The following is a 24,925-nucleotide window of genomic DNA, read 5'->3' on the forward strand; positions in this document are numbered from 1 at the left end:
CTTTTGAAATAGCTATTTGTCAATAACTTGAAAAGTATACATGCAATTGAAATGATTCAAAGTTCCTAATGTACTTACCTGCAATACCTTTCAAACAAGATATTACATGTTAAATTTGAACCTGTGGTTCTTAAAATAAACTAAGAAAAGATATTTTTCTATACAAAACCTATTGGCTGGATTTGTCTCTGAGTGTGTGTACCTCATTTATTGTCTATGTGTATGTACAACAAATGCTTAACACTACTCCTTGGATAAGCCTACTGCTCGACCACACTACCACAAAATAGAGCATTAGTATTATCTATTTTTACCACTATTTTACCTCTAAGGGGAACCCTTGGACTCTGTGCATGCTATTCCTTACTTTGAAATAGCACATACAGAGCCAACTTCCTACAGTATACTTCATTTTAGTGCATCAAATAGAGAGCCACCTTCCTACACCCAGTAATACACAGTCAAACAAAATCTACCATGGAGACAGTGCTAATGAGCATTGCCAACTAAGGGAGGAGTCACAGTGCCTCACATGACTCGAAAGTTTTTCTTTGAAGAAAAACAACTTGCAAACGTCCGAGCACAACACTGGATTTCAGGAGTATATCCACAGCAACACATGTTACGACCATGTATTTCCAAAAAGTAAGGCTATTACAGCATGATGTTTACACACTGAATGGATTATGCACCAGACAGAGTTACATACCACTTGCTGGACACTCTGAACTTGTATCATGTTATACTTGGTTTCCTCTGTCGCGTTCTGCCATACAATGTAGCCACATGCTATCTGGGCAAGATTTCGAATGGGCTCCATCTCTGGGGACATGTTGCCGAAGTCATCTAAGAAAAAACACACAATTCTACTTGATTCTGCATATATACGAAGTAGAAATAATTCTAGTAAACTGGTCTACACACAATGACCACAGTGAATATGAATTTAAATGAATATATACTCATTTGTTTATGACTCTACATTTGTTTTGCCTCAGAGGGTTTTTACTAAAAAATACCTATACAACTTCAAGTAGATACCTAATGGCTTCCTCATACAAAGTCCAGGAATTCCCCAGGTTAACACAGTAAGAAACTGTAGGGTAGGAAGCAACCAATAGGACATTTCCAAAGTATTTATCATTTAGGATAAATGTGTCCTCATCAAAGTGGTGCAAACAAAGCTACCCACGTACCTGGGATCTTCCCCGCCTCCAGAGGCTTCTCCAGGCTCCTCATTTTGGTGTAAAATGCATTGTCTGCATCAAGAGTGTCCTTATTGAGTTCTTGGTCGAGAGTGTAGCTTATTTCAGGAGCGATATGTGGACTGAGGCTGTATATGATTTCAGCAGTGCAGTTTGCAACCGTGCTTCCTACCTGTCAAAGAAAAATAAAACATGAGAACTGAGGCAGCAGGATGATGCAGAAAACCTTTAGGCATGACCATGTAAAAATTGTGTTTAGACTGACAAGACTGTTCAACTGTTAAGGGCTGTACTATATAAAACCCAAGAAACTTGAAGGTGAGCTAGAATTGTGCGGTAGGCAACTTGAATGGAAGTGTATCGACAGGACTTCCTTGTGATTTAAAGGAGTGCCACGGAGTTGTATTTTGAGGTCTAACTTGTATACGTGAGGTTAGATGCCTGTTTGTGATAGAGGGCACAGAGCGAGGATGTAAAGGTTATTCACAATGGGTGAGGCAATACAAAGCTAGTGGCAAAGAGCAACAATACCACCAAATATGCCAGAAGGGGGTCTGGCATACATGAATTAGCCAGGTGTTTATTTGAAATGTATATTGCCTGGGGTTTATAAGAACAAGGAATTGACTCAGCTCAAAGTAAGGAGTAGTGTGCACCTTTCCAGTACCTGGATCAGAAAATCAGAATGTATTCACATAATACATTCCTTAAGGACAGAAATATAAGATACAATAATCAATTTGATTCAAATAACAGAAAATAAGACTACAAGACCTAGATTGCATAGGGTTATCCAATGAAAGTGCTGGGCTTAGAACGTGGAACTTTTGCCCTCCCCTCCCCAGAAATCTTTATCCCCAGAAGGGGCATGGCTGAGCACAGGGGGTGGTGTTTATGAGATCACTTCAGGGGTACTTTTTCTAGAGTTCATAATCCATAGTCAATGGGAGTCTTATAAAACAGCAAATGACTCAAACAAAACCAGAAACTGGCCAAACATTATTCTGCCTGTAAATGGGGTGATGTGAGCCCTCATACTCCTAGGTCCCAATGCAACTGCATCTGGTGTACTAACGAAAGCAGTGGCTCTGAGCAGCAGACTGTCCCTTGTGCCTCTTTCACCACTTCTCCACCAGTCCTGGTCATCACTCCAATCTTGAAACTGGCTCTGTGCTTTCTGGAGAAAAAAAAATAGCTCCCCCCGGGCAGCAAGGGTTCCCTCAGCCCTAATGCTACGAAGGAAAATGAGCCATGTGGACCATTTGTACATTAAGACAGTCATGACTGTGATGTAGTGGGTCCCTCAAACCCCTGAGCTCTATTACCACTGCATCTGCTGCATTAATGATAGCTATAGCCTCTGGAAGTGGGATGTCTCTGCCCTTTTTAAAAAAAATATGGGCCCCCATCTTGCTCAATCCCCATCATCTCTATGAGTCCAAGCTAAGGACTCCTCTTCTTCAGTTTTCCCCTCCTTTGGCTAATTGCTCTGAAGCCCAAAGCAAGACTGGCACAGTGAGTACGTACTGAGCGCTAATGCATGCCAGAAAGAGTAGTATCACAGCCATAATTGAGGTTAAGTTGGCCTCTCACACCACGTGGTCCTGGTGCCACTGCATTGTCAGCACCAATGACACTTACAGCCCTGTCTCCTCTGCTCGCTCCACTGGGCATCACTTCCTGTCCTGGGGCCCAAAGCAGGATGTCTGCCTATTAGATCTGGCAGCTTTTTGGCGTGTCTCCCCTGTCTTTTTGCCTTCTGACCTCCTGTTTTTATGGTGTACTGGATTCCTGGACTGTTTTTGCTGGTTTATTGTCTCTGCGCACTTTACCACTAATCCGTGCTAAGGTGCAAGTGCTCCCTATAGAAATTGTACTGTTGATTGGTTTATTACTGATGGATTATTTGATTTACTAGTAAGTCCCTAGTAAAGTGCACTAGAGGTACCTAGGACCTGTAAATCAAATACTACTAGTGGGCCTGCAGCACTGATTGTGCCACCCACATAAGTAGCCCATAAGCATGTCTCAGCCCTGCCACTGCAGTGTCTATGTGTGCAGCGTTGCACTGCCAATTCGACTTAGCAAGTGTACCCACTTGCCAGGTCTAAACCTTCCCCTTTTTATACATGTAAGGCACCCCTAAGGTAGGCCCTAGGTAGCCCCATGGGTAGGGTGCAGTGTATGTTAAACGTGGGACATGAACTTATGTGCTTTACATGTTCGGACAGTGAAATACTGCTAAATTCGTTTTTCACTGTTGCAAGGCCCATCTCTCTCGTAGGTTTACATGAGGGCTGCCTTTAAATAACTTTAACGTGCAACTTCCCTTTGAGAGCAGATAGAAATGTGGAGTTTAGGGTCTCTGAACTCACAATTTAAAAATAGTTTTAGTAAAGTTGTTTTTTAGGTTGTTAGTTTGAAAATGCCACTTTTAGAAAGTAGGCATTTTTTTTTGCTTAAACCATTCTGTGACTCTGCCTGTTTGTAGATTCCCTGTCTGGGTTAGTTTGACAGTTGGGCTGTTGTGAATTCCCTCTAGATAGTGACACAAAGGGGTCTGAGGTGTAGCCTGCATATCCTGATGGGCCATCTGAGCTAGAGAGGAGGGAGGAGTGATCACTCACACCTGAAAGGGCTGTTCCTGCCCTCACACAATGCAGACTACAACCCCCTGGTGTGTGTTTGGGGCCTGGCCTGGACAAGGAAGGACCTTACAAACACTTGAGACTTTGCTCTGAAGTTTGTCAACTTCAAAGGCAGAAAGGGTTATAGGTATTGTACCCAAAACCCCAGACTTTTAGAATCTTTCTGGAATCAAGAGAAACCTCTGCCAAGGAGAAGAGCTAGAGGAGGAGTACTGCCCATTTGGTGTGTTGCTTTGTTGGGTTGGCCTGCAGTTGCTGCTTCTGCCTTAAAAGAGAGCAGAGGGTGAACTTTGCTGTGTATCCTGCTTGAGAGAGTTCTCCAAGGGCTTGGAGTAGAGCTTGCCTCCTGTTGGAAGTCTCAGGGACACCAAAGACTTCAGTTTCATCAACCTGCAGCGATGACAACTCTGTTTTGTGCTGTTCAAGAGGAGAAACCACTGCAATGCCGCCACCGACCTGCACCGTGACCTGCCAATGCCGCACTGCCACGATTAGCACCGCGACCCTGGTCTCACTGATGCAGTCATCAGATGACTTCACTGAGCATACTGCTAGCACTGCAGCCCGGGCACCTCAGATGCCGTTACTCCTGCTGACACCGGTACTACTGCCTGCACCGTCGAATTTGGACACCGCTTGTGAGGTACACGAAGCACCGCACCGCAGCCCTGGTTCGCCGACGCCAGCACCACCGACTCCAGGTTCGTCACCAGGCATCCCTGCCTGCACCGAGGCCTGTGGACACCGTTTGTGAGGGTCACAAAGCTCCGTCCCATCCCGTACCGCCGGCTTGGGCCTACCGACAACAGCGCTTCAGCAACGCCGCCTGCACCATGACATGGTGACACCGCACATCGCACCGCCCCGCTTCACACCGCAGCCCTGGTCTCACCAACGCAGCCGGATGCCATCACCAACCCGCTGCTTGCACCATGACCTGTGGACACCGCACAGCGCATCGTCCCACTTCGCACCGCAGCCCCGACGCCATCCACGCCGGAGTTCGATCTGCAATGCATGTGACTTCAAGGGCCCGACAACTCCTGCACTGACTCCAGAAACGACACTGCAACACCAGCAATGCCGCTCTCTGGAGCTCACCATGAGGATCACGACGCCCTGCAATTCCAAAGGTACTGTTTGCGGGTCTTCCTGACACCGTAGATGCCCCGTAACGCCATGGCCAGCCTGAACTGTTGGTTTTGTTGAGCCCGTGCTGTGATAGCCCCAGGTGAAGCTATCAACTTCAAGGAACTGTATTTTTAAGTTAAATCTTAAAAAATTCATATCTTTAGCACTGTATGTTGGAGTTTTATCGTTTTAGTCTTGTTTAACACAGATAAATATTGGCTATTTTTCTAAAACTGGTATGGTGTCGTTTTGTAGTGCTTTCACGGTGTTACTGTGTGTTATGTGCAAATGCTTTACACGTTGCTTCTGAGATAGGCTTGACTGCTCGTGCCAAGCTACCAAGCGGGTGAGCAGGGGTTATCTGAGCAGGTATCTCACTTATCCTGACTAGAGTGAGGGTTCCTACTTGGACAGGGTGCAAACCGACTGCCAACTAGAGACCCCATTTCTTACACTGGTTGTCATCAGTGAAGATAGGACTTGCATTTGCATGTGAACCACAGTGATTGGTGTACACTACTACCATATCGCAGACCACTACGTGCCACATACAGATTTTTTTTTTTTGTTTTTTGTTTTTTATCTTTGACCTATTTTTTGATCTTGAGTTCAAGTGAACTCCAACGACTTCATGTTGCAGTCAAGAGCATCATCAATTGCATCCCAGGATATGGTTTTTGAGGAGGATAGGTTGGAAACCTATACTGTGAAGGAACTGAAGGCAGTTTGTAAAAACCTCAAAGTCTAGCTCAGAGGCCTCACCAGAAAGGAGGGGCTACAAAAGGCGCTGAGGGCCTGGGTAGCAGCCAGAACTGCCAGTGGGCAGTCTCTGATGCCATTGGGGGAGTCTGTGGACTCAAATCCAGGAGAAGATGTGCTGAGGGTGCAGAAGCTGCTAGGGGGGAGGTACCCCCTGGGGCAGGCAGCACTGATGGTTCTCAGAGCCTGGATCCAGAGGAGCTGGAGGACAGGAGAGAAGCCAAGCGGCACCAGATTGAGTTGGAGAGATTGAAAAGGATAAGAAAATGCTCTTGGAGCATGAACCTAAAGTAAAGGAGCTGGATGTGAGGAGCAGTTCCAGCAATGATGGTGGCAGCAAAACCTCAGTGCAGTCAGACAGAAATGTGCCCATTACTAAGAACGTAGGGAGAGAGTAGAAGAAGGAAGACCACATAGAGAGGTAGTTTCAGGGATATGAGGCATCCATACACATGAATGGGGTCCCTGAGAAGCATTGGGGAGCAGGATTGTGGAACCACTTCACAGAGGAGAGGAGGGACACTTTGCTAGCTTTGGGTAAGGGGCACAACCTCACCTACGCTGACATGAAGGAGGCCCTTCTAACTAGGTATGGTCTCACACCTTAGTAAGTACCGGGTTCAGTTTAGGCACAGTAAGAAAACTGATTCCCAGACCTGGTTATAATGTGTAGATTCTTCTTGCTGAACCCTAAATGGTTGGATGAAGTGCAGTAATGTGACAGATTTTCAGGGGCTGTACATCTTAATTGTGTGGGAGCACTTGTCTAGTCTGTATTTTGCAGAGCTGTGCCAGCACTTGACTGTTAGTAAGCTGACTGACCCCAGGAAGCTTGCTATGGAGGCGGGCTGCTGGGTGAGTCCCAGAGTCCACAAAAAGGTATATGGGGGAGATTCTGCCAAAGATGGGTAGGGATCCCAGCAGCAGAATGGGGGGGGGGGGTTCAAGGGTAAACAAAAGGAATCTTCCAAAGGCCTCAGGGCACTGTAAGTGCTTTGCATGTGACCAGGAGGGTCACATGAAGGGAGATCCCAAATGTCCTAAGTCAACACTGCCACCCAGCGGTGGACAGACCAGGAAGTTGGCCAGTGTAGCGCTTGTGAAGGAGGTGGTCCCAGGTGGGTGTGGGGATCCCACAGAAATGTCCCTTGTCTTACTAGGCGACGGTGAGATGGTCCAGAGAAACCTAATGCCTGATAACACTAAAAAATACAGGCAGTGGGTGACCATCAATGGGCAAAGGGTAGAGGCTCTCAGAGATACTGGAGCGAGTGTGACCACGGTCCGGTGTCACCTAGTGTCTGGAGAGCAAGTAGTCCCTGGTGTATTCCACCAAGTAGTTGCAGTGGACAACTCGGAGTGCCAATGTAAGGTGGCGCAGGTTCCCTTTGAGTGGGGGGGGGACGACTCAGGTTCCTTGAGGGTAGCTGCGAGTCCCACCATGCCAGTTGACTGTTTGCTAGGCAATGACCTGGAGACTTCAGCCTGGAAGGAGGTGGAGCTCAGGTCGCACTTGGAGATGCTGGGGTTGCCAGAGTGGGCATGCGTGACCACTCGGTCCATGGAAGCCAGACAGGGTGATCAGACAGACCTGGAGCCTGAAATAGTGGCCCAGGTGACTGCCAAGAGAAAGAGCAAGGGGCGTGGGAAAACTGCCCCAGAGGTCCCCACAGTCCAAGAGGAGGCGTACCTCGAGGGGGATGCCCCAGGACCTACAGAGGAACAAGTGGCCAAACTGGGAGAACATCCTGAGCTGACCCATTGGCAACATGAAGGGGGTCCCACCAGGGAGGAGTTCTGCGCAGAGCAGAAGGTGTGTCCTACTCCTGTGGGTCTTAGGCAGCAGGCCAAAGACCAGACAGCTGGCGCTGAGCCCAAGTATAACCTGATATACTGGGAAAATGATCTCCTATATAGCAAGCCTAAGGCTGCTGAGCCTGGGGCAGACTGTGTGCTGGTGAAACCCCAGCGCTTCAGAGTCTTTCTACTGGGTTTGGCTCATGACGTGCCTCTGGCAGGACATTTGGGGCAGGGCAAGGTCTTTGACATGCCTGTCACCCACTTATTGGCCCCAAATGAGAAAACATTCAGATGTGTTCTGTAGATCCTGTCAGACTTGCCAAGCAAGTGGCAAAAGTGGAGGGAAATGTAAAGCCCTCCTCCAACCCTTTCCTGTCATAAGCACCCCTTTTGAGTGGGTGGGCATTGACATAGTGGGGCCTCTGGACCCCAAGACAGCCCTAGGAAACAGGTTCATCCTGGTCTTGGTGGATATGCCTCCCAGTACCCGGAAGCTATCCCTCTGAAGACAGTGATAGCACCCGTTGTGGCCCTGGCACTGATGGGGATCTTTACCAGAGTGGGTTTCCCCAAGGAGGTGGTATATGACCGGGGTTCCAATTTTATGTCCGTGTACATAAAGGCCATGTGGAAAGACTGTGGAGTTAACTACAAATTCACCACTCCTTACCTCCCCCAAAGTAACGGGTTGGTTAAGAGACCCAAGCGAACCCTGAAAGGCATGATTGAGGGTCTGTCAGACTCCATGAGGCGTAAGTGGGACGTCCTCTTACCATGCCTTCGCTTTGCCTACCGGGAAGTACCACAGAAGGGGATTGGCTTTAGCCCCTTTGAACTGTTGTATGGGCACCCGGTCAGAGGATCTTTGAGTCTGGTGAAAGAAGGCTATGGAGCAAGCTCCTAGGAAGCCATCCCAGGATGTATTTAGCTACATGCTGGCCTTCTGAAACAAGACCGCACACTTCAGGAAGCTTGCGCAAGCGAACCTAGAGGCAAGCCTGGAGGACATGAAACGCTGGTATGACCAGAATACCACTCTGGTTGAGTTTCAGCCTGGCCAGAAAGTGTGGGTCATGGCCCCTGTAGAGCCTTGTGCTCTGCAGGACAGGTGGTCAGGGCCATTTGAGGTGAAGGAGTGCAAGAGTGATGTCACCAACTTGGTGGACTTGCAGACTCCTGTCTGACCAGAAGCAGGATGGGTCAGTAGAAGACATAGTCCTCTCCCCTTCTCTGACTCTAGAACAGCAGAGTTACTGGGACACTTTGCCACTCTGTTCTCACTCACTCCAGGTGTCACCCATCTATGCACGCATGATGTGGACACTGGGGACAGCCTGCCTGCCTGTGAAAAACAAGCTGTACAGGTTGGCTGACAGAGTGAAAGCCTGCATCATGGAAGAGGTCTCCAAGATATTAGCTTTAGGGGTGATTGAGCGCTCCACCAGCTCTTGGTCCAGCCCAGTGGTTTTGGTACCCCTGCCTGTTGCACCTGATCTCACACCAGAACTTTGGTTCTTTGTTGACAACCGGGGGCTCAATGCCATCACCAAAACAGACTCCCACCGCATCCCCAGAGCTGATGAGCTCATAGATCGGTTGGGGGCAGCCAAGTTCCTCAGCACGTTTGATTTAACGTCTCTGGGTACTGGCAGATTGCCTTAACCGAGGGGGCCAAGGAGAGGTCAGTGTTTTCGACACCAGAGGGGCACTTACAGTTCCGAGTCATGCCATTTGGATTGAAGAACGCCCCTGCCACCTTCCAGAGATTGGTCAATCAAGTCCTGGCTGGGCCTGAAAACTTCAGAGCCGCCTACCTAGACGACACTGCAGTGTTCAGCTCCAGTTGGGAGGACCACTTGCAACACCTCTGGGAAGTGTTGTAGGCGCTGCAAGCCTCACTGTCAAGGCCAGTAAGTGCCAGATAGGGCAGGGGTCAGTGGTGTACTTGGGACACCAGGTAGGGAGCGGCTGGGTGACACCCCTACAACCCAAAATTGATGCCATTTGGGCTTGAGCACCCCCCAAGACCCAGACAGTGGTGAGAGCCTTCTTAGTTCTCACCGGGTACTACAGGAGATTTGTTAAGGGGTATGGCACCATTGTTGCCCCCCTGACAGAGCTGACTTCTAAGAAGCAGCCTAGACAGGTGATCTCGACTGAGGCATGCCAGACTGCGTTTGACACCCTGAAAGAGGCCATGTGCACCGCATCCGTGCTGCCGCTGGCCCCTGACTTCTCCAAGGAGTTAGTGGTACAGACAGATGCTTCAGAGCAGCATGGTGTGGGAGCAGTACTAAGAGGACCTAGACCAGTCTGTAGTCTTCCTTAGCAGGAGACTATTCCCCAGGGAACAGAGATGGAGTACATTTGAAAGGGAAGCTTTTGCTGTGGTCTGGGCATTGAAGAAGCTAAGACCCTAATTGCTTGGGTCTCACTTTCAGGTTCAGACCGACCACAGGCCCCTCAGATGGTTAATGGAGACGAGGGGTGATAACCCAAAACTGTTGAGGTGGTCAATTTCCCTACACAGGATGGATTTTAAAGTGGAACACCGTCCTTGGATGTGTTCCACTGCTCGTGAGGTACATGAAGCACCATCCCGTCGCGTCCCGTCTTACACCGCAGCCCCGGTCCACCGACGCCAGCACCACCGACTCCAGGGTCATCACAAGGCATCCCTGCCTGTACCGTGGCCTGTGGACACCTCTCGTAAGAGTCACAAAGCACCTTCCCATCCCACACCGCCGGCTTGGTCCTATCGACGACAGCACTTCAGCAACAACAACACCGCCTGCACCATGACCTGGTGAGACCGCACTGCCCCACTTGACACCACAGCCCTGGTCTCACCAACGCCGCTGGATGCCATCACCGAACCTCTGCCTGCACCGTGACCTGTGGGCACCGCACGTCGCATCATCCCACTTTGCACAGCAGCCCCGATGCCATCCACGCCAGCGCTCCTGACTTCATCAGCCGGATTCGGTCTGCAACACGTTTGACTTCAAGGGCCCGACGACTCCCGCACTGACTCCGGAAACGACACAACGACGCCGCTCTCTGGAGCTCAACGTGAGAATCACGACACCCTGCAATTCCAAAGGTACTGTTTGTGGGTCTTCCCGACACCATAGCTGGCCCACGATGCCACAGCCGGCCTGAACTATTGGTTTTGTTGATCACGACGCTGTGATAGCCCCAGGTGGAGCTATCGACATCAAGGAACTGTATTTTTAAGTTAAATCTTACAAAATTCATATCTTTAGCACTGTATGTTGGATTTTTATTGTTTTGGTCTTGTTTTACACAGATTAATATTGGCTATTTTTCTTAAACTGTTGTGGTGTCCTTTTGTAGTGTTCTCACTGTGTTACTGTGGGTTATGTGCAAATGCTTTACACGTTGCTTCTGAGATAGGCCTGACTGCTCATGCCAAGTGGGTGAGCAGGGGTTACCTCAGCGGGTATCTCCCTCATCCTGACTAGAGTGAGGGTCCCTACTTGGACAGGGTCCAAACCGGCTGCCAACTAGCGACCCCATTTCTAACACTGCCCATTTATGCAAATAAAGCAAAAAGATTAATGTCCCACATATTACCGCTGGTGCTTGTACCCTGCTCCCTAAAGAGGACCTGGTCCCTAACGCTAGCAAACATAATGGGCTTCCTTTACCTTTTTGACGGTAAAACAGCCATAAATGGGGTGCAGTGAACAATCACACTCCTGGGCCCCAGTGAAACTGCACCTGCTGCACTGATGGTAAAAATGTCCCTTTAAAAGGAAAAAGGGAAGCCCCCAGATCTAACTTCCTACCTCACACCATCTCTCTGAGGAAGCCACCTATGTCCATTTGTAAACTCAAAATATTAGGCCTGCATGGTGCGCTCTCCTCTAGACCTTTTCTTTGACGGAATCCATGGATCTCACTCTTTCTTCTTTGTCCAAGGCAATTACTTTGAGGTCCCTGGGGATCAAACTGTCAGGGCTCTGCATCTGAATGCGACCCTCCTGTCCTCTTCTTTCAACCTCCTGGGTTCACCTGCGCAGACATCTGTATGTAATAAGAAGTTTAAGTCTGTGGGATCCATGGGAACTGCCCATGCCTTTTCAATTTTACAAATAGTTCTCATACTTTTTGTTAAAAAGCCAACCGTACCTGGACGGTTAAAGCAGACCTTGACGTGTCTTTGGCTGAAAATTAACAGAGTGTCGTGCCTCCTGTGCTGTAAAGCTGAGAAAGGGACAAAGTGTTGAAGTAACAGGTCTTCTCACCAACGTGCTTGCTACCCGAAGGAAATGTAAATATGTGCAACTGGGAAATCACCAAATGCAAAGGCTGCTTTGGAGGCCGTACAGACTTTAACTGAAGGAGTCCCTTGAGGGTTCATTCTGAAAATGTATTCTTTTTGAGTTGTACGGTTACCAGATGATCTCTGCAATACATTGTTTTAATGGACACTTGTACAAATGTTTGCACTAGGTGCAGTCTGATTACCTATTGCTATAATATATTATTTGAAACTAATTGCTTTACCTTAAATACTAAATCATTGTGCTCCAGCCTATCTTATATTGTGTGTAATACAGTTTTAAAATAATGACTTACAAATTCACAGTGCTTCGAGGCATAGGCTAGTATCTTGTGGCTCTATAAATACACAAGTCACTGTTCCTCACTGGCCTAGTATGTGGACATAACTGGGATAGTGTCTCATGACCCAAATCATATTATCAGATCCATACAAATTCACAATCGAAGCAGTGTACTCTGTATATCTTAATAAAAATAGGATGAAAAGATAATTATCACATTGGCATAGTCTGGGGCATCATACATAAAACCTTCATATAAGTTGTCAGTATAACCTATGTTGTATTCCATGCACAATGGATATGTGTTACTCCAATATTTTGAAATTGTAAACCAATCTGTTCTTGATATACTTCCTGAGTATTGAGTTTTAAACATTTGATATAGTATATTGACTACCAAAATATCATATAGGAAATTATAGGTTTACTATACTTAACTCCACTTATACATACCCTGATGAGATATACATCTTCAAGGTACGCAGGTATGCTGTTCAGAATAGAAAACCTATATTTACCTATATATACTTACTCAAATGATATTTTGGTAGTCTATATTCTTAAAATGGTCTTTTGGTAGCATGAGATTTTTGTGCCGATGTTCTGATATACAGCTCTCTTCTCCTCATTATAAGACAGCACAACAAAGCCTAACCCTTGCACACCTTCTGTTAATCTACTGTGGCCATAATTTCATGTTACTCATTGCCTTCAAGGATTAGCACCTTTAATCATCACTATTAATTGCTACCAAATAAACTCACAATACTCGCTCGTTACCATCCAACCAGGACTGACGAAGAAGCTCAACTCAGCAGAACCAGCTTTTTTAGCTCAAGCAGGAACAAAATTGGGAAACTTTACTATTTCTGATTGGATACCACTTCTCTGTGGCTCTTAGTGGTAATGTCCATTCTTTTATAGCTAGTAAGTTTTTGGGACTTAGCTATAAAATTCAATGCCTGAGTATTTAAACAATGCGGCATTGTAAGGCTTTTGGCCAACAGCAATGTGTGGCATCACTTATATTTCATAATAATATCTCCTCATATGGAGCCTCTTTAGATATGGAGGCTAAGAATAAATTCAAGATTCACTTTTAGGATTTTGAGGACTCTCTCAGTCACCTCAGATTAGTGTCTACCAACTTAACCCTGGGAATACCCAAAGCATATCAGAGATGCGTCACGGCCATCGAGTGAAATGCAACAAGATGACAGCAAACAACGATGATGTGGCAGTTGGCTGGCTTTGGGTTGTAGCTGAAAGCACTCTTGGTGTGGCAGCAGGAGCCAAACGTTTCCAACCAACCTCGAGATGCTCTTTGAATTCGATGGACAGTGCAGCGCCGGGTGGGCTAAGGCCGGGCCTCTGCCACATCACAGGAGTGGAGTATGCCCACCTGAAATCATGCTACTTACATTTTTGAGGATGTCGCGGAGTGGAAAAGTTATCTTGTATTTGCGCTTTTTGGCTCCCCCAGATTCTTCAATGTCCTGAAAACCAAAGAGAACAAAAGTGGATTATAAACTTCTTGAATCCTGCGGAAGAACATTTTAACATGTGATATTTTTTTTTACACTTATTATTCTTTATTTGGCTTCTGCTTTATGAAAATTCTCTAACAATTACAAAACAACTCAACAATATTATTTAAAGTAATCTAAAGGAGAAACGCTTAAATTATAGCTATGGAGAGTTTTTATTTCATGTAGGCATAAGTACCACTCTATCAATACAATTTGCTTCCTGGAACCCTTTCTCAGTATTAAAAAATGTAATCAGAAATATTTAGCAAATGTCATACACAAATCAATAAACCGTATACAGATACAACTGCCAAACTTGGAGGGGACAAAAAAGTTGCATTGTAAAAGAGTGCATTAACAATTTGCTAAGGCTCACCACTAAACTGATAAGTACATTACATTTTGTGTATTCATATATTTTTACTGCAATCATCAACATTAGTTGTTGCATAGGAGGAACCTTCTTTACCATTTCCACATTAAATCTGATGTCTGTTGATCTGTGACACAAAGATCCAAGCTGTGTACATCTCTTTCCTTCAAGAATTGCTAAGCACACCCTTTTGTAATTTACCCCTTCAAAGTCCCTTAGGTATATGAGGATGTTCATGTTACAAAATTAAACTGAGTTTACTTTATATAACACAGCCGAGGGATGAAGATCATCTATTTTTATCCATATCACCTCCAGATGGTTCGAACTCTGTAGATGAAAAACAGAATCTTCTACAAAATGCAGAATATTGTATTTGTGAAGCGAATCATAATGAAGTATAACATGGATCCTACATATGGAGTCTTTTTTTTTTTTTTTAATCTCAGTGAGCCTCACAAGTTTATTCCATTTGTAACCTGTTCTCCCACTCAGTGATGTTTAGAACAGCAAAGTATCCGTAATTAGTAGTGTACCACAAAATTCCTTTCAAAGCCACCAACTCAGTCAACATAAACAAAAGATTGGGAACTATATACCTAAATAGAAAAATTACATCATGGGCGAAAATAGTGCCACCTTGAATTCAACATTATTACCAACTGGTACCTTGTAGGGGCGTAGCCAACAAGATAGCCAACAGCAGATAAATCCATTTGCTCTCGGTCTCCCAAGTAGGAATCCTGCGGCACCCTGTGAATTAAATGATGCTGGATGCATGTGGTGAGCACAGAGAGGTCCCTTGTGATTAGGGGGGCCCCTAGTTGCGACAGTGACTGCCCTTATAAAGTTCCAGGGTGTTGGCTTGGAGACACCTGTGTGCTGCGGCACCCGAACTGAACTGTGGAAGATGAGATCGGCTGTGCATCTTGGAGCCGGGGCGCCTAGCGGGAGAGAGGGATGCCACTGTGCCCGGGCTGAGGTGCCAGTGGAGGCTTCTCGGCAGCCCAGGAGGATGGAGGTAGGCAAGCTTGAGCCCGGCAGAGAGGTGAAACTGCTCTGACTGCGGGTCCTGCTGCACAAACAGCAGCGGGTCTGGTGGTACCATACCACCGCAGGCCCAGAAGAACAGCTGCCATATAAATGGAGCCAGGCACAGTGGATACAGCCGTATAGCGCCAGAGACACTTTGTGGGTGGACCCGTCTCCCTGAGAGACTGCAACATCAGCAAAGCTGACCAGAGCAGACAAAAGCACGGAGTAAGTCACACAGGGAAACTGTCCACATGGCCACGAAGGACTATTGAGAGCAGTCCTCAAACAACAGGGGTATGGGACCACAGGGGTGACTCAGAGGGAGGCGACAGCAACAACTACTGAAAGCCTGATTACTCCCATTCCCAAGCTCCAGCAGATTGACATGGTTCCTCCGTTCTGCCTACCAGACGGCAGTCAATAAACATGTCTGAATCCAGTTTCATAGTTTTTGCCATCTCAAATAGTTTAAAGCCATCTGGTACACTTTCCAAAACACCCAGGATGATCTAAGAATTTTTGTTGCACTAATACAGTTTGGAGAATTACACTGTACTTTTGTAACTGATACAGAGTAGCCATTGCGTGTGGAATTAATGAACCCATTTAGCTCTGCCAAACACACCAACGTGTGGCAAAGTCAGATGGGTTGGAGGCGCAACCGGAGGTGGTGCGCAGGAAACAGCCATCTACGCTACCACGAGATACTGCTGGGGCACCACACGTAGTATTAAAAAAAATGTCTGGCAAATAGAGCATTTGCATGGATGAGTGCCAGAGAGTACCTTAGAGTTTGCTAACTAGCTCTGCACTGTGGACACCGGAGCAGCTCACTGAACAGGTTTCACAGGTCCTCGTGGTCACTCTTCTGTTCTTGTAAGTCTGCGATGCAGCCACCGGTCCACAACTGAGAACTGCTTTAGAAGACTGACGGCGTGTGGCGTTTGGCTTTTTGTAACTATCATCCATCTCCACACTTCAGGTTTTATTGCTGCTTGTTTTTATTGCATGCCTTTGAAATGTCTGTTATTTGCAGCTGAACTTCAAGCAACATAAAATATGTGTATTTAATTGGAAAACTTTGTTTTTTCTGACGCTATGCTTAATCAAAACTGTCACTGCTGTCCTAGTACTGCAATCAGCTTAAAAAGTAAAGAGAAGGGGGCGCGAATGTGTGTTTTGATCGTGGCCCAGACAACATTGCTTCTCTTACTAGCATACATAGAGGCAGTTTCTGCAATTAAAATTGCCTTGTAAAGTAGGGGAGCATGTCTCTGCTTTGCTCATGCTAACAGCAGTGTATCTTATGCGCTGATCTTATCCCCAGTTGAAAATGCAAGTAAAATATAAAAGGTCGGGCGTTTTCTTGGAGTGTGGGAATTCTGTAAGTGTTAACATTCAGCAACAAGCGATCCTCCGCCCTTGCTCTCAGCACCGGGACCACAGGCAGGCACACTCAGTAAAGAAAATACAAGCCTAAGTAATTATAAGCGAACATTCACTCTTGCTCTCAGCACCCGGGACCACAGGCAGGGACACTTGGTAAAGAAAATCCAAGCCAAGGAAGGGCAGGAGACAGGCAGCTGAGAAAGGGTGCAGAGAGCCCACAAAGACCAAGTGTGACCAAGATAACAGCCTGATCTATAGCCTTGTTTACAGCTAAGCTAAACTCAGAGCAAGAATGCTCTGCAAATGAAAAGGGAAGCTTTCATGGACACGAGCAGTACACTAAGTAAAAAAAAAAAAAGTCCCCTACAAAACAGATAAACAGGCCAAAGCGTAATTATACAGTAGTGGTCCCTGATTCCACACAGAAGAAGGAGGGACAAAGAGGCATGACTGACCACTAGCAAGCAAGGATTTTTTGATGACACTGAAACTAACAAATGAAATAGCTGGAGGCCCACAGAAGAAGCATACTTAAAAGTATAAAAGAGGTCGTACGCTTATGCTGGACCTAAAATGGATCTGTTCACAGCCACAGGGACAGGTTGAGGAGGTGGGGTCCCTTTGGACTATGAGAGTGAACTTCAGCATTGCAGACAAAAATAGACACAATCTCTCAAGATGTCAACCTGCTAAGATGGACTTACGCAAAGTGGCTGAGAGATACTTGGCCACCGAACATGACAGCCTTTCAGGAGGCGGTCCAGACACTTGGGGTGACAGGAGGCTCACTGACAGACATTGCCTTAAAGTTGAAGGAGAATACTGAGAGTCACTCGCACCCCTGCAATCTCTGCTTTGTGGGATTCTGCGGGGAAGACAAGGGCAGGACCCCTGAACTATTTCTGGATAGATGGCTAAGAACAGCATTTGACCCTGCTACACTGTCTGGGGTTTTCACCGTGGAAAAAGCTCACAGAACTTTGGCCCTGAGGTCCCCATTGGGAGCACTGCCACAAGCATTGTTTGCAAAACTCCTCAATTATAAAGACTAGGATACAAATCTAAGTGCAGTTCGAGAGTCCAGAGATCTGATCTTTGATAATCAGGATATCTGCAAATTCCACAACTACACACAGCGGGCCCAGCGCCAGGCCCATAGCCAGGACTATATTTTTTGGGAAGGGGTGGCATGGACCCCACTAATGAACAAATGACGAGAGGGTTTTGTGGTGGGGGTTCCATCTTCAAACATTCTTGAAAGCATGATCAATATTAGTGAGATGTTTTAAGCATACCCTGCTGTCACATTTTTTGATTATGTTATTATTCTAGCTGAAGGCTTTTGTGCAAAGAGTATGACAAATGGTGCTTTTTAAAGTATCTGAGCCAAAATAAAAGTTAATTCATAGATAACTCTAAAAGGTGATACAGGGGTATGTACATTTATAAAATATTTACCCACGGGATGGGATGCTTCAGAAAGCTACTTGTCCTGTAAAAAATCCATTTGATGCCTTGCAGTGAAGCAACAGATTATGAGTGTTTTCATTCTGTCAGACCTCTGATAATAGCCTTTCTGATTATGCCAGGATGCATATATTAGCAGGGTTTGGATTCCATCAATGCCCAGATTTTGCCATCTTTTTGCATATCTACATACTGGGGCTGGAAGTAGAGGAAGCTGTAGTTTCAGGGTAGAATGCCTTTCTAAATCTGTGCACACTCATGCATGGTTACAGGTTTTCACCAACTGTTGTATAAACTTGTGTCACACTGGGAAAGGTTGGAAATTTGCTCCGAGCAGGGGCAGAAGTAAAACCTTTTCTAGTTGCTGTTTTTTTGGTGTATAATTTATTTTCAAAGCAAAGAATCATCAATCTTGCTTGCAAGCTTCTGCAAGTATTTGCATCTAATCAGAGAACATTCTGGGAGCATTATATATATCCTCAGAATGTTATACTTTGCAAATGTGCGTACACATTTTTGTACTGGAACCACTCAGCAGTGAAAGCTCTGCATTTTCTTGGAGTGTTCAATCTAATAATAAAGGCTTCGGCAAAGAACCACAAATACAAGTTGGAACACATGCACATATGAATGCAAATCTTTGCTTTACCTGATCACAAAGCTTGTGTCCTACAAGATAAAAGTATTTCACCAATGGAGTTGTGGGAAATGGTGAATCTTAAAGTACCTCGGACCAGTAATACTGGTCAAAAGCTGATAGAACTTAGCACCAGACAGTGCATTTGGAGTTTCTCCCATAGGGATGCTTTGGAACACTGCTTATAAGTGGAGAGTAGATGGTGAAAATTGGACTGGACTAAAAAGATAGTTGCATCAGTTTTTTTTCCAAGGACTACGTGGACAGAATATGTGACACACAGTGCATCATGTAAAAAAAATAGCATTGTAAGATGGTGGTTTCAGCATCAATGCTATAGAAGCTTTATTCTCTGACAAAATTGTATGTACCTAGTACGTGTCAATACCACTTCCCCATTTTGGAACCCATAACGTGCTATATAGTATACTACTGTGTTGCAGGAAGTGATGCAGAGAAATGCAGGAGTGTGTGAAGATAGTCATGGAAAGCAAGAGACAGTGACAAAGTAATGCAAAAGAAGGACTTTACAGGCAAACAACAGGCTTTGACACAGCCGCAAGCATGCTGAGAGATCAAATTGTTCTGGAGGGCACTCCACCAACTGCAGATTATGTTATTATCACTGCCATTCATAGAAAGCATGACTGCCACGAAAATGACAGGATCTACCTATAACACACAGATAGACTATTTTAATCATGGCTGCCACTGTCCAGTATGACACACTTCCAAGGAATACTAACCACTTCCTAATACAATGCCATTAAACTACTTTGACTGCGGACAAGGGTACCACAGAACCATAAAGGCTGCCCAGATTCCCAAAGTGCTATGAGACCAAACACATGTAGTAAGTGGTAGAAAAAAGCACAAAATATAACCAATTGGTACAAAGCTGGTGGAGCCATTACTTTTATGCTTGAAGGCAGAACGTCCTCATTTTTAGGTCTACGGCAGCATCACAGTTCTGTCTCACTGCAATCATGGGAAGGACTGCATGGCAAAAAGCTCAAAAAACATCCTGCACAGGATGTAAGAAGAGTCCATATGAGGTGTCATGAAGACAGAGTGATGGAAGCAGTCTTGAAGAGAGTAGTAGAAACTGCAGTTGTTTGAACTAAAACATCAGGTAATAACCCTCAATTATCTTAACAAAGATAGGCATGTGTTCAATAGCATCCAATAACTTACAATGCCTATTTTTATAAAGCATTCATCCCCAAAGTGGCCACTCGGGAGCTACAAGTTTCTCCAGACAATTGAAGATTTTCAATTACTATTGTGCTTTAAATGAGGCCCTGCATGGTCATATAGTTAAAGATAGTTGCGTACAATTAACATGCTAGTACAAAGAACAGGCCCCTAGGGAACGAAGAAGAAAACTTCAGCCATAGGTGATTTCAGATCCTGAGGTCTAGAGCATTTCATAAGTATTAGTACCACAGTTTCTAAAAAAATATATCTTACTATTCCCACATGTAATTGTACTTAAGTTACCAATTACCAATAGATAAAAGGTTAGGTTTGCCTTGTTATAGATTCAAACCCATGATGTGCACGCTGCAGCGGGCTTGAGCTGGCTGAGAAGTAGGAGTCATCAGGGTCTCGGTGAAGAGTTAGAGACCAAGCAATGGACATCATGGTCAGCAGAGTGGGTTAAGCAGCCATGTGCACATCTCCTCCACTTGCAGTGCTGCCTGTTTGCAAGAGAGCTCATGCGGTCATCCCATGCGAAGTGTGATCCACTCATCCAGTCCTGGGTTTTTCTTTGCATTTTGGGTACCAATAGCCCTCAATACATAGGACCACACAAAGGTAAAATTGATCATAAAAATACATTTACAGCTGGATTTACCTTTTTTTTTAAATGTATTTACACCTGCCAGAAATTCATACATTCGCACAAATACTACTGGGAATACTAAAGGGAATACTGATGACATTAGAAAAGGGACGTTGAGGCAGAGATACCCACCCATACTTTGCGTACTTTCTTGTGAATAGGTTTCCTTAAAGGGTAAAAAATAATTTTATGCACCCAGCAACACGTTTGTTAGGTGTAGTCCACGTTCATTAATTCGAATCTGAGCGTGGCACTTTAAAGTGATATTTCTGTGACTTGTTCTAATAGGAGGGGTGAGAATGTGTCTGGGCCACAATTTATGATGTTCACTCTGGATTTTACTTTGATCGAGAAGTATAACTCAGATGGATTTACTGCAACCTAATAATATAGATCCTTTGTACTAACAATTTAAGTTGAGTTGAAGTAGCAGGCAAGAGATTCTAAGGAGTGCCAACTCTCTCATTTGTCTGATATAGAGACAGAAAGCTGGGCAAGTGCTTCTACCTTGCCAGGTTGCACTAGAGCTAAACAGTGTTTAACCTTGGTCCGGTCAATTCTTGCAGTTTCCCAAGCTGTCAAGAAGGGTATGGAAATCTGGATGGACTTCACGCAAGATCCGGTTGAATTTCAGACCCTTAAATTGATACTAGGATCAGGGATTCAATAAGGGACTCATTCCACACATTTACAGTACGCTGAAAGAGGAAAGGCCCCTGCTGTACTTAGACAGACGGGGAATGGCTGACAGCACATGACAAGTGCAGAGGTAGTCGATAATGCTAGGTTTAAGCCCGCACAGTTCTATTATTTGCACCAAGTCTATCTTACACCACAACGCCTACATAAAATACTTCCTGCAAAATCTGAAAACTGCCCATGCTGCGACTGCGCATCAGCAACATTCCTGCATATGACTTAGGGATACACAGAACTAGGATATTTCTGGAAGGAAGATGAGGACAAACTCACAGGCCTACAGTTAATTCTTACGGTTAAACCCTGTATGCCTGGTTTGGTAGCTTCACCAGAGCAAGGCACAAAACTGCTAATAGGTTTGCAATATTGGGCTTGCTCCTGGCTAAAAGAAGGACTGACATACATTGCCATGAATAGGAACTCCCCTGCCCACCCTGGAGGAATGGGCTGTTGCAGGTGAAAAAGGACTGCACAAGGTGCGTAGAGATGAGAAGGCAGAAAGAGACCTGGGACTGTGGCAGGGATGAAAGACCGGGTGAGGGAGGCACCAGAATCCGTGGAGTCTCAGCCTCTAAGAGCTGTGGAAGGACCCCCTGTGAATGGAGATACTCCACAGGAATTTCTCTTGCGAGGGGGTTAGTATCTGCAGTAGAGAGGGCTGGAGTGAGCCCCACCTCACCTCCGGGTTGCCCATAGGAACGGTGACGTCGGTAGGCAGACACCTGGGCCACAGGGTGACTATGATACAACAGCTGTAAAGAAATGTCTCTTCATTTTATTTCAGAAATGAAAATGACAATGATCCGTTACCCCCGAACCACACCCCTTGTTTTCAATGATATGCAACTTGGGAGTGATGACACTGAGCCATTGATGTTTATTTTTGCAATCTGGATTGTTAGCAACAAATTATAAAGACTTTCAAAAAGGGTAAAAAAATACAATTGGTACCTTATCATTCAACCTGATCTGTCTTTTGCAGTGGTGTAACTGAACAGGCTAGTGGTCTGACGGATTTTCGATTTAAGGCCGATAAATTTGTTAACACCATTATTTGAAATATGGGCATACATTTGAAAATAATTACACCAATTTTTCAAACTATGGGAGCAGTAAAGCTGGAGATGGTGGCCCTTTATTTTAAGTGTACATTTTCCTTACTCACTAAATGGTCTGCATCAATGTTTATTTTCTAAAATATTTTGGTTTCATAACTTTATAATGATGTGCACTCAGTAGGATCTTTAGCAGGTTTGACCATAATCGAGCGCGGCGGAGTGATCTGGAGTTGTTCAGAAGTCACAAAAGGGGGTTCTAGTGGATACCCCTACATGTTCCACAGAATACAGGTGCAAATCCACCAGGGCCTGAAGCTTTATGTCTGAATAATTTGGAAATGGAGATTTTGACCATCTCATCTAAGACAAGTTTTTTTAACCCTAAAATTTTACGGATACTGTAGGATATCGATTGAAGGAAAAAGCTGTCCAGTTGGACATTTCACATAAGGATCTGCATAATATTTGGTGAAGATTTCAGCCTTTTCACTTTTGTTAACTTGCACACAGGGAGTCCTTCAACTCATTATGTATTATACAATGTTAGACTCTCTTAGTTTCAATTTATAGGCCATGCAAGGTATTTATTTGCCTCTATTCTGAAACAGTACTAAAATGGTCATATGCTTTGAAGCATTATGGTGCACACAGAGAATGGAGACTGCAGTTCTCTGTTAAGAGCTCTTCCTTGTCCTATAAGTAATATTACCTTCTTGGTATTTTGTGGCTTTTCCTAGCTCCAGTACATCTACCTCTAGTTCAGGGTTCTTCATATATCTCGTTGGGCAGAGAGCAGCACTAAGGTGTATTGCTTCTCTTCTCACTACCGCCTTGGCTTTCGTCCAGCTGGTTCTTTGAGAAATCCCTTTTTTTAAAAAAACAATTTGTATTCATTTTTACAATAACTTAATTACATGCTTCACAGGTACAAGGTACTGAACAATGTACAGCACTGAGGCCTTAAGTCAAATACGAGTGACCCTCTGCAGAGAACATGCAGAGAGATGCATAAGGAATATAGAGGGTGGAAATCCCTATGCAGTACTACCCAACTGTGGCTTGATGACACACCAAATGCCAACCTAGTGGAAAAAAGAAGGGGGGGGCAGAATGGGGGAGTGCCAGGGGCAGATAGAGTTTGCGGTGTAGACGGAAAGTCCAAGGGACCCTAGATTATCAAATATCAGTGGCTATGTGATAGGGTCTGGACCACCATCAGTGGGATAAAAGGGTTATCTCAAGGGACGTTGATGAAGGTCCCTTGTATCCTCTCGACGTAGGACTGCAGCACTGGCCCAGCACACCATAATGGTTCTCTGGGCCATACTACTAGGAGGGATCCCACTCTTCCACTGCATTGTCACAGTAAGTTTAGCTAAGGCCAGGGCCAGATCAGTGAAAGGAGCTGCATTTTTATATTTCTTCTGCCATTTGTATAACCCCAGCAGTCTCATCTCCCATGTGCCCAGGAGTGCTCGGCCAGTGGGCTTGGAAATTGTATGTAAATTCTCCCTCCAGTGCTGAGGGTGAGGCAATCCCATAGGACATGTCTGAGGTCTCCGGCTAGCGTCTGGCATCGAGCACACGTGGCAGTGGCAATCAGAAAGATACGACTGATGCACTGTGGTGAAAGGTAGGCTCTATGTAGGTATAATCCAGGGCCCTCACCCATTCCTTTTTATGTAATGCCCTGCCAAATTCAATCAAGAGGGGGCACCACTGTACTAGTGTCCTCCTATCTATGTCCTGCCAACCATTGGGCTAGCCATGTAGCTGAGCGGGCAGGTAGTACAGCGCTTAGGCCTCCATATGCCGTAGGAGTTGTAACTTAGAAATGGCCACTCTGCCTACTGTTATGTCAGATAGGGTCCCCCAACATCTTATCTAGATCCTTGAATATCGTCTGATGGGGAATCGCTGGGAGATTGGCGAAATGCTACAATACACGAGAAAGCAGGATCATCTTTGGGATGACTATCTGTCTCTTCACAGAGAGTGGGAAGGATTTCCACTAGGTGACCTGAGCCCGGTAGGAGAACACTGCCACAATAAGGTTACGATCCAATAGGTCCGACTTGGGGTGAAACAATCTGATTCCTAGATAGTGGGAGAACCTGTCCTTCCACTCTAAGGGACCATCACCCCTACCAATAGGAAGCTCGTCATAGTGGGTGCCAGGAGGAATACATAAGATTTAGGTCAACTCACTTGCAAACCAGAGAGATCTCCGAACTTAGTCAAGAGATCAGAAATGCCAGAGAGATTAGCAGTTAGGTGCTTGATATACAACAAGACATCATCTGAATATAGGGAAATAATATATATTGGAGGGGTGGAGGCAGCAGAGACGATGTCCAGTTCGGCAAAGGAATGCCACAATTACTAATCGTGAATTGGGCACGGGTGGCGAGACGCTCCACCACTAAAGTAAATAGCGGACACCACTGCCTGGTGCGTCTGCTCACTGGAACAGAATTGGAGATCAGGCCTCCTGTATGAACCCGCACTGTTGGTGCCTCATACAAAAGACAGATGAGTTTGATGGTATGGGTTCTGAAACAAAAACAGCATAGCACTGGAAACAGGTAGGTCCAACTGAGGCAATCAAATGCTTTTTCTACATTCAAAACCAATAGGGCCGCCCAAGGCCAATGAAGATGTCCTGCCTCCATTATGCAGAAGAAGGGTCTGATAGTGCTGTGCTAGGGCATGGGACAAATCCGTCTGTTCCGCATGGATGAAACGGGAGAAGGATCA

General features: G+C 45.5%; 1 protein-coding gene across 1 annotated transcript in view; it reads right to left on the bottom strand.

Annotated features, from left to right (window-relative positions):
* LXN (latexin) overlaps positions 1 to 24,925 on the bottom strand; it is an 80,160-nt gene that overhangs the window by 21,282 nt on the left and 33,953 nt on the right. The window contains exons 2-4 of the mRNA XM_069236275.1: positions 13,557 to 13,631; positions 1,197 to 1,377; positions 710 to 846 (exon numbers count right to left, since the gene is read on the bottom strand). Coding sequence (XP_069092376.1) covers positions 710 to 846; positions 1,197 to 1,377; positions 13,557 to 13,631 — 393 coding nt within the window. The remainder of the gene's footprint in view (positions 1 to 709; positions 847 to 1,196; positions 1,378 to 13,556; positions 13,632 to 24,925) is intronic.

The sequence above is a fragment of the Pleurodeles waltl genome, chromosome 5 (assembly GCF_031143425.1).
Source record: "Pleurodeles waltl isolate 20211129_DDA chromosome 5, aPleWal1.hap1.20221129, whole genome shotgun sequence".
Lineage (NCBI taxonomy): Eukaryota > Metazoa > Chordata > Amphibia > Caudata > Salamandridae > Pleurodeles > Pleurodeles waltl.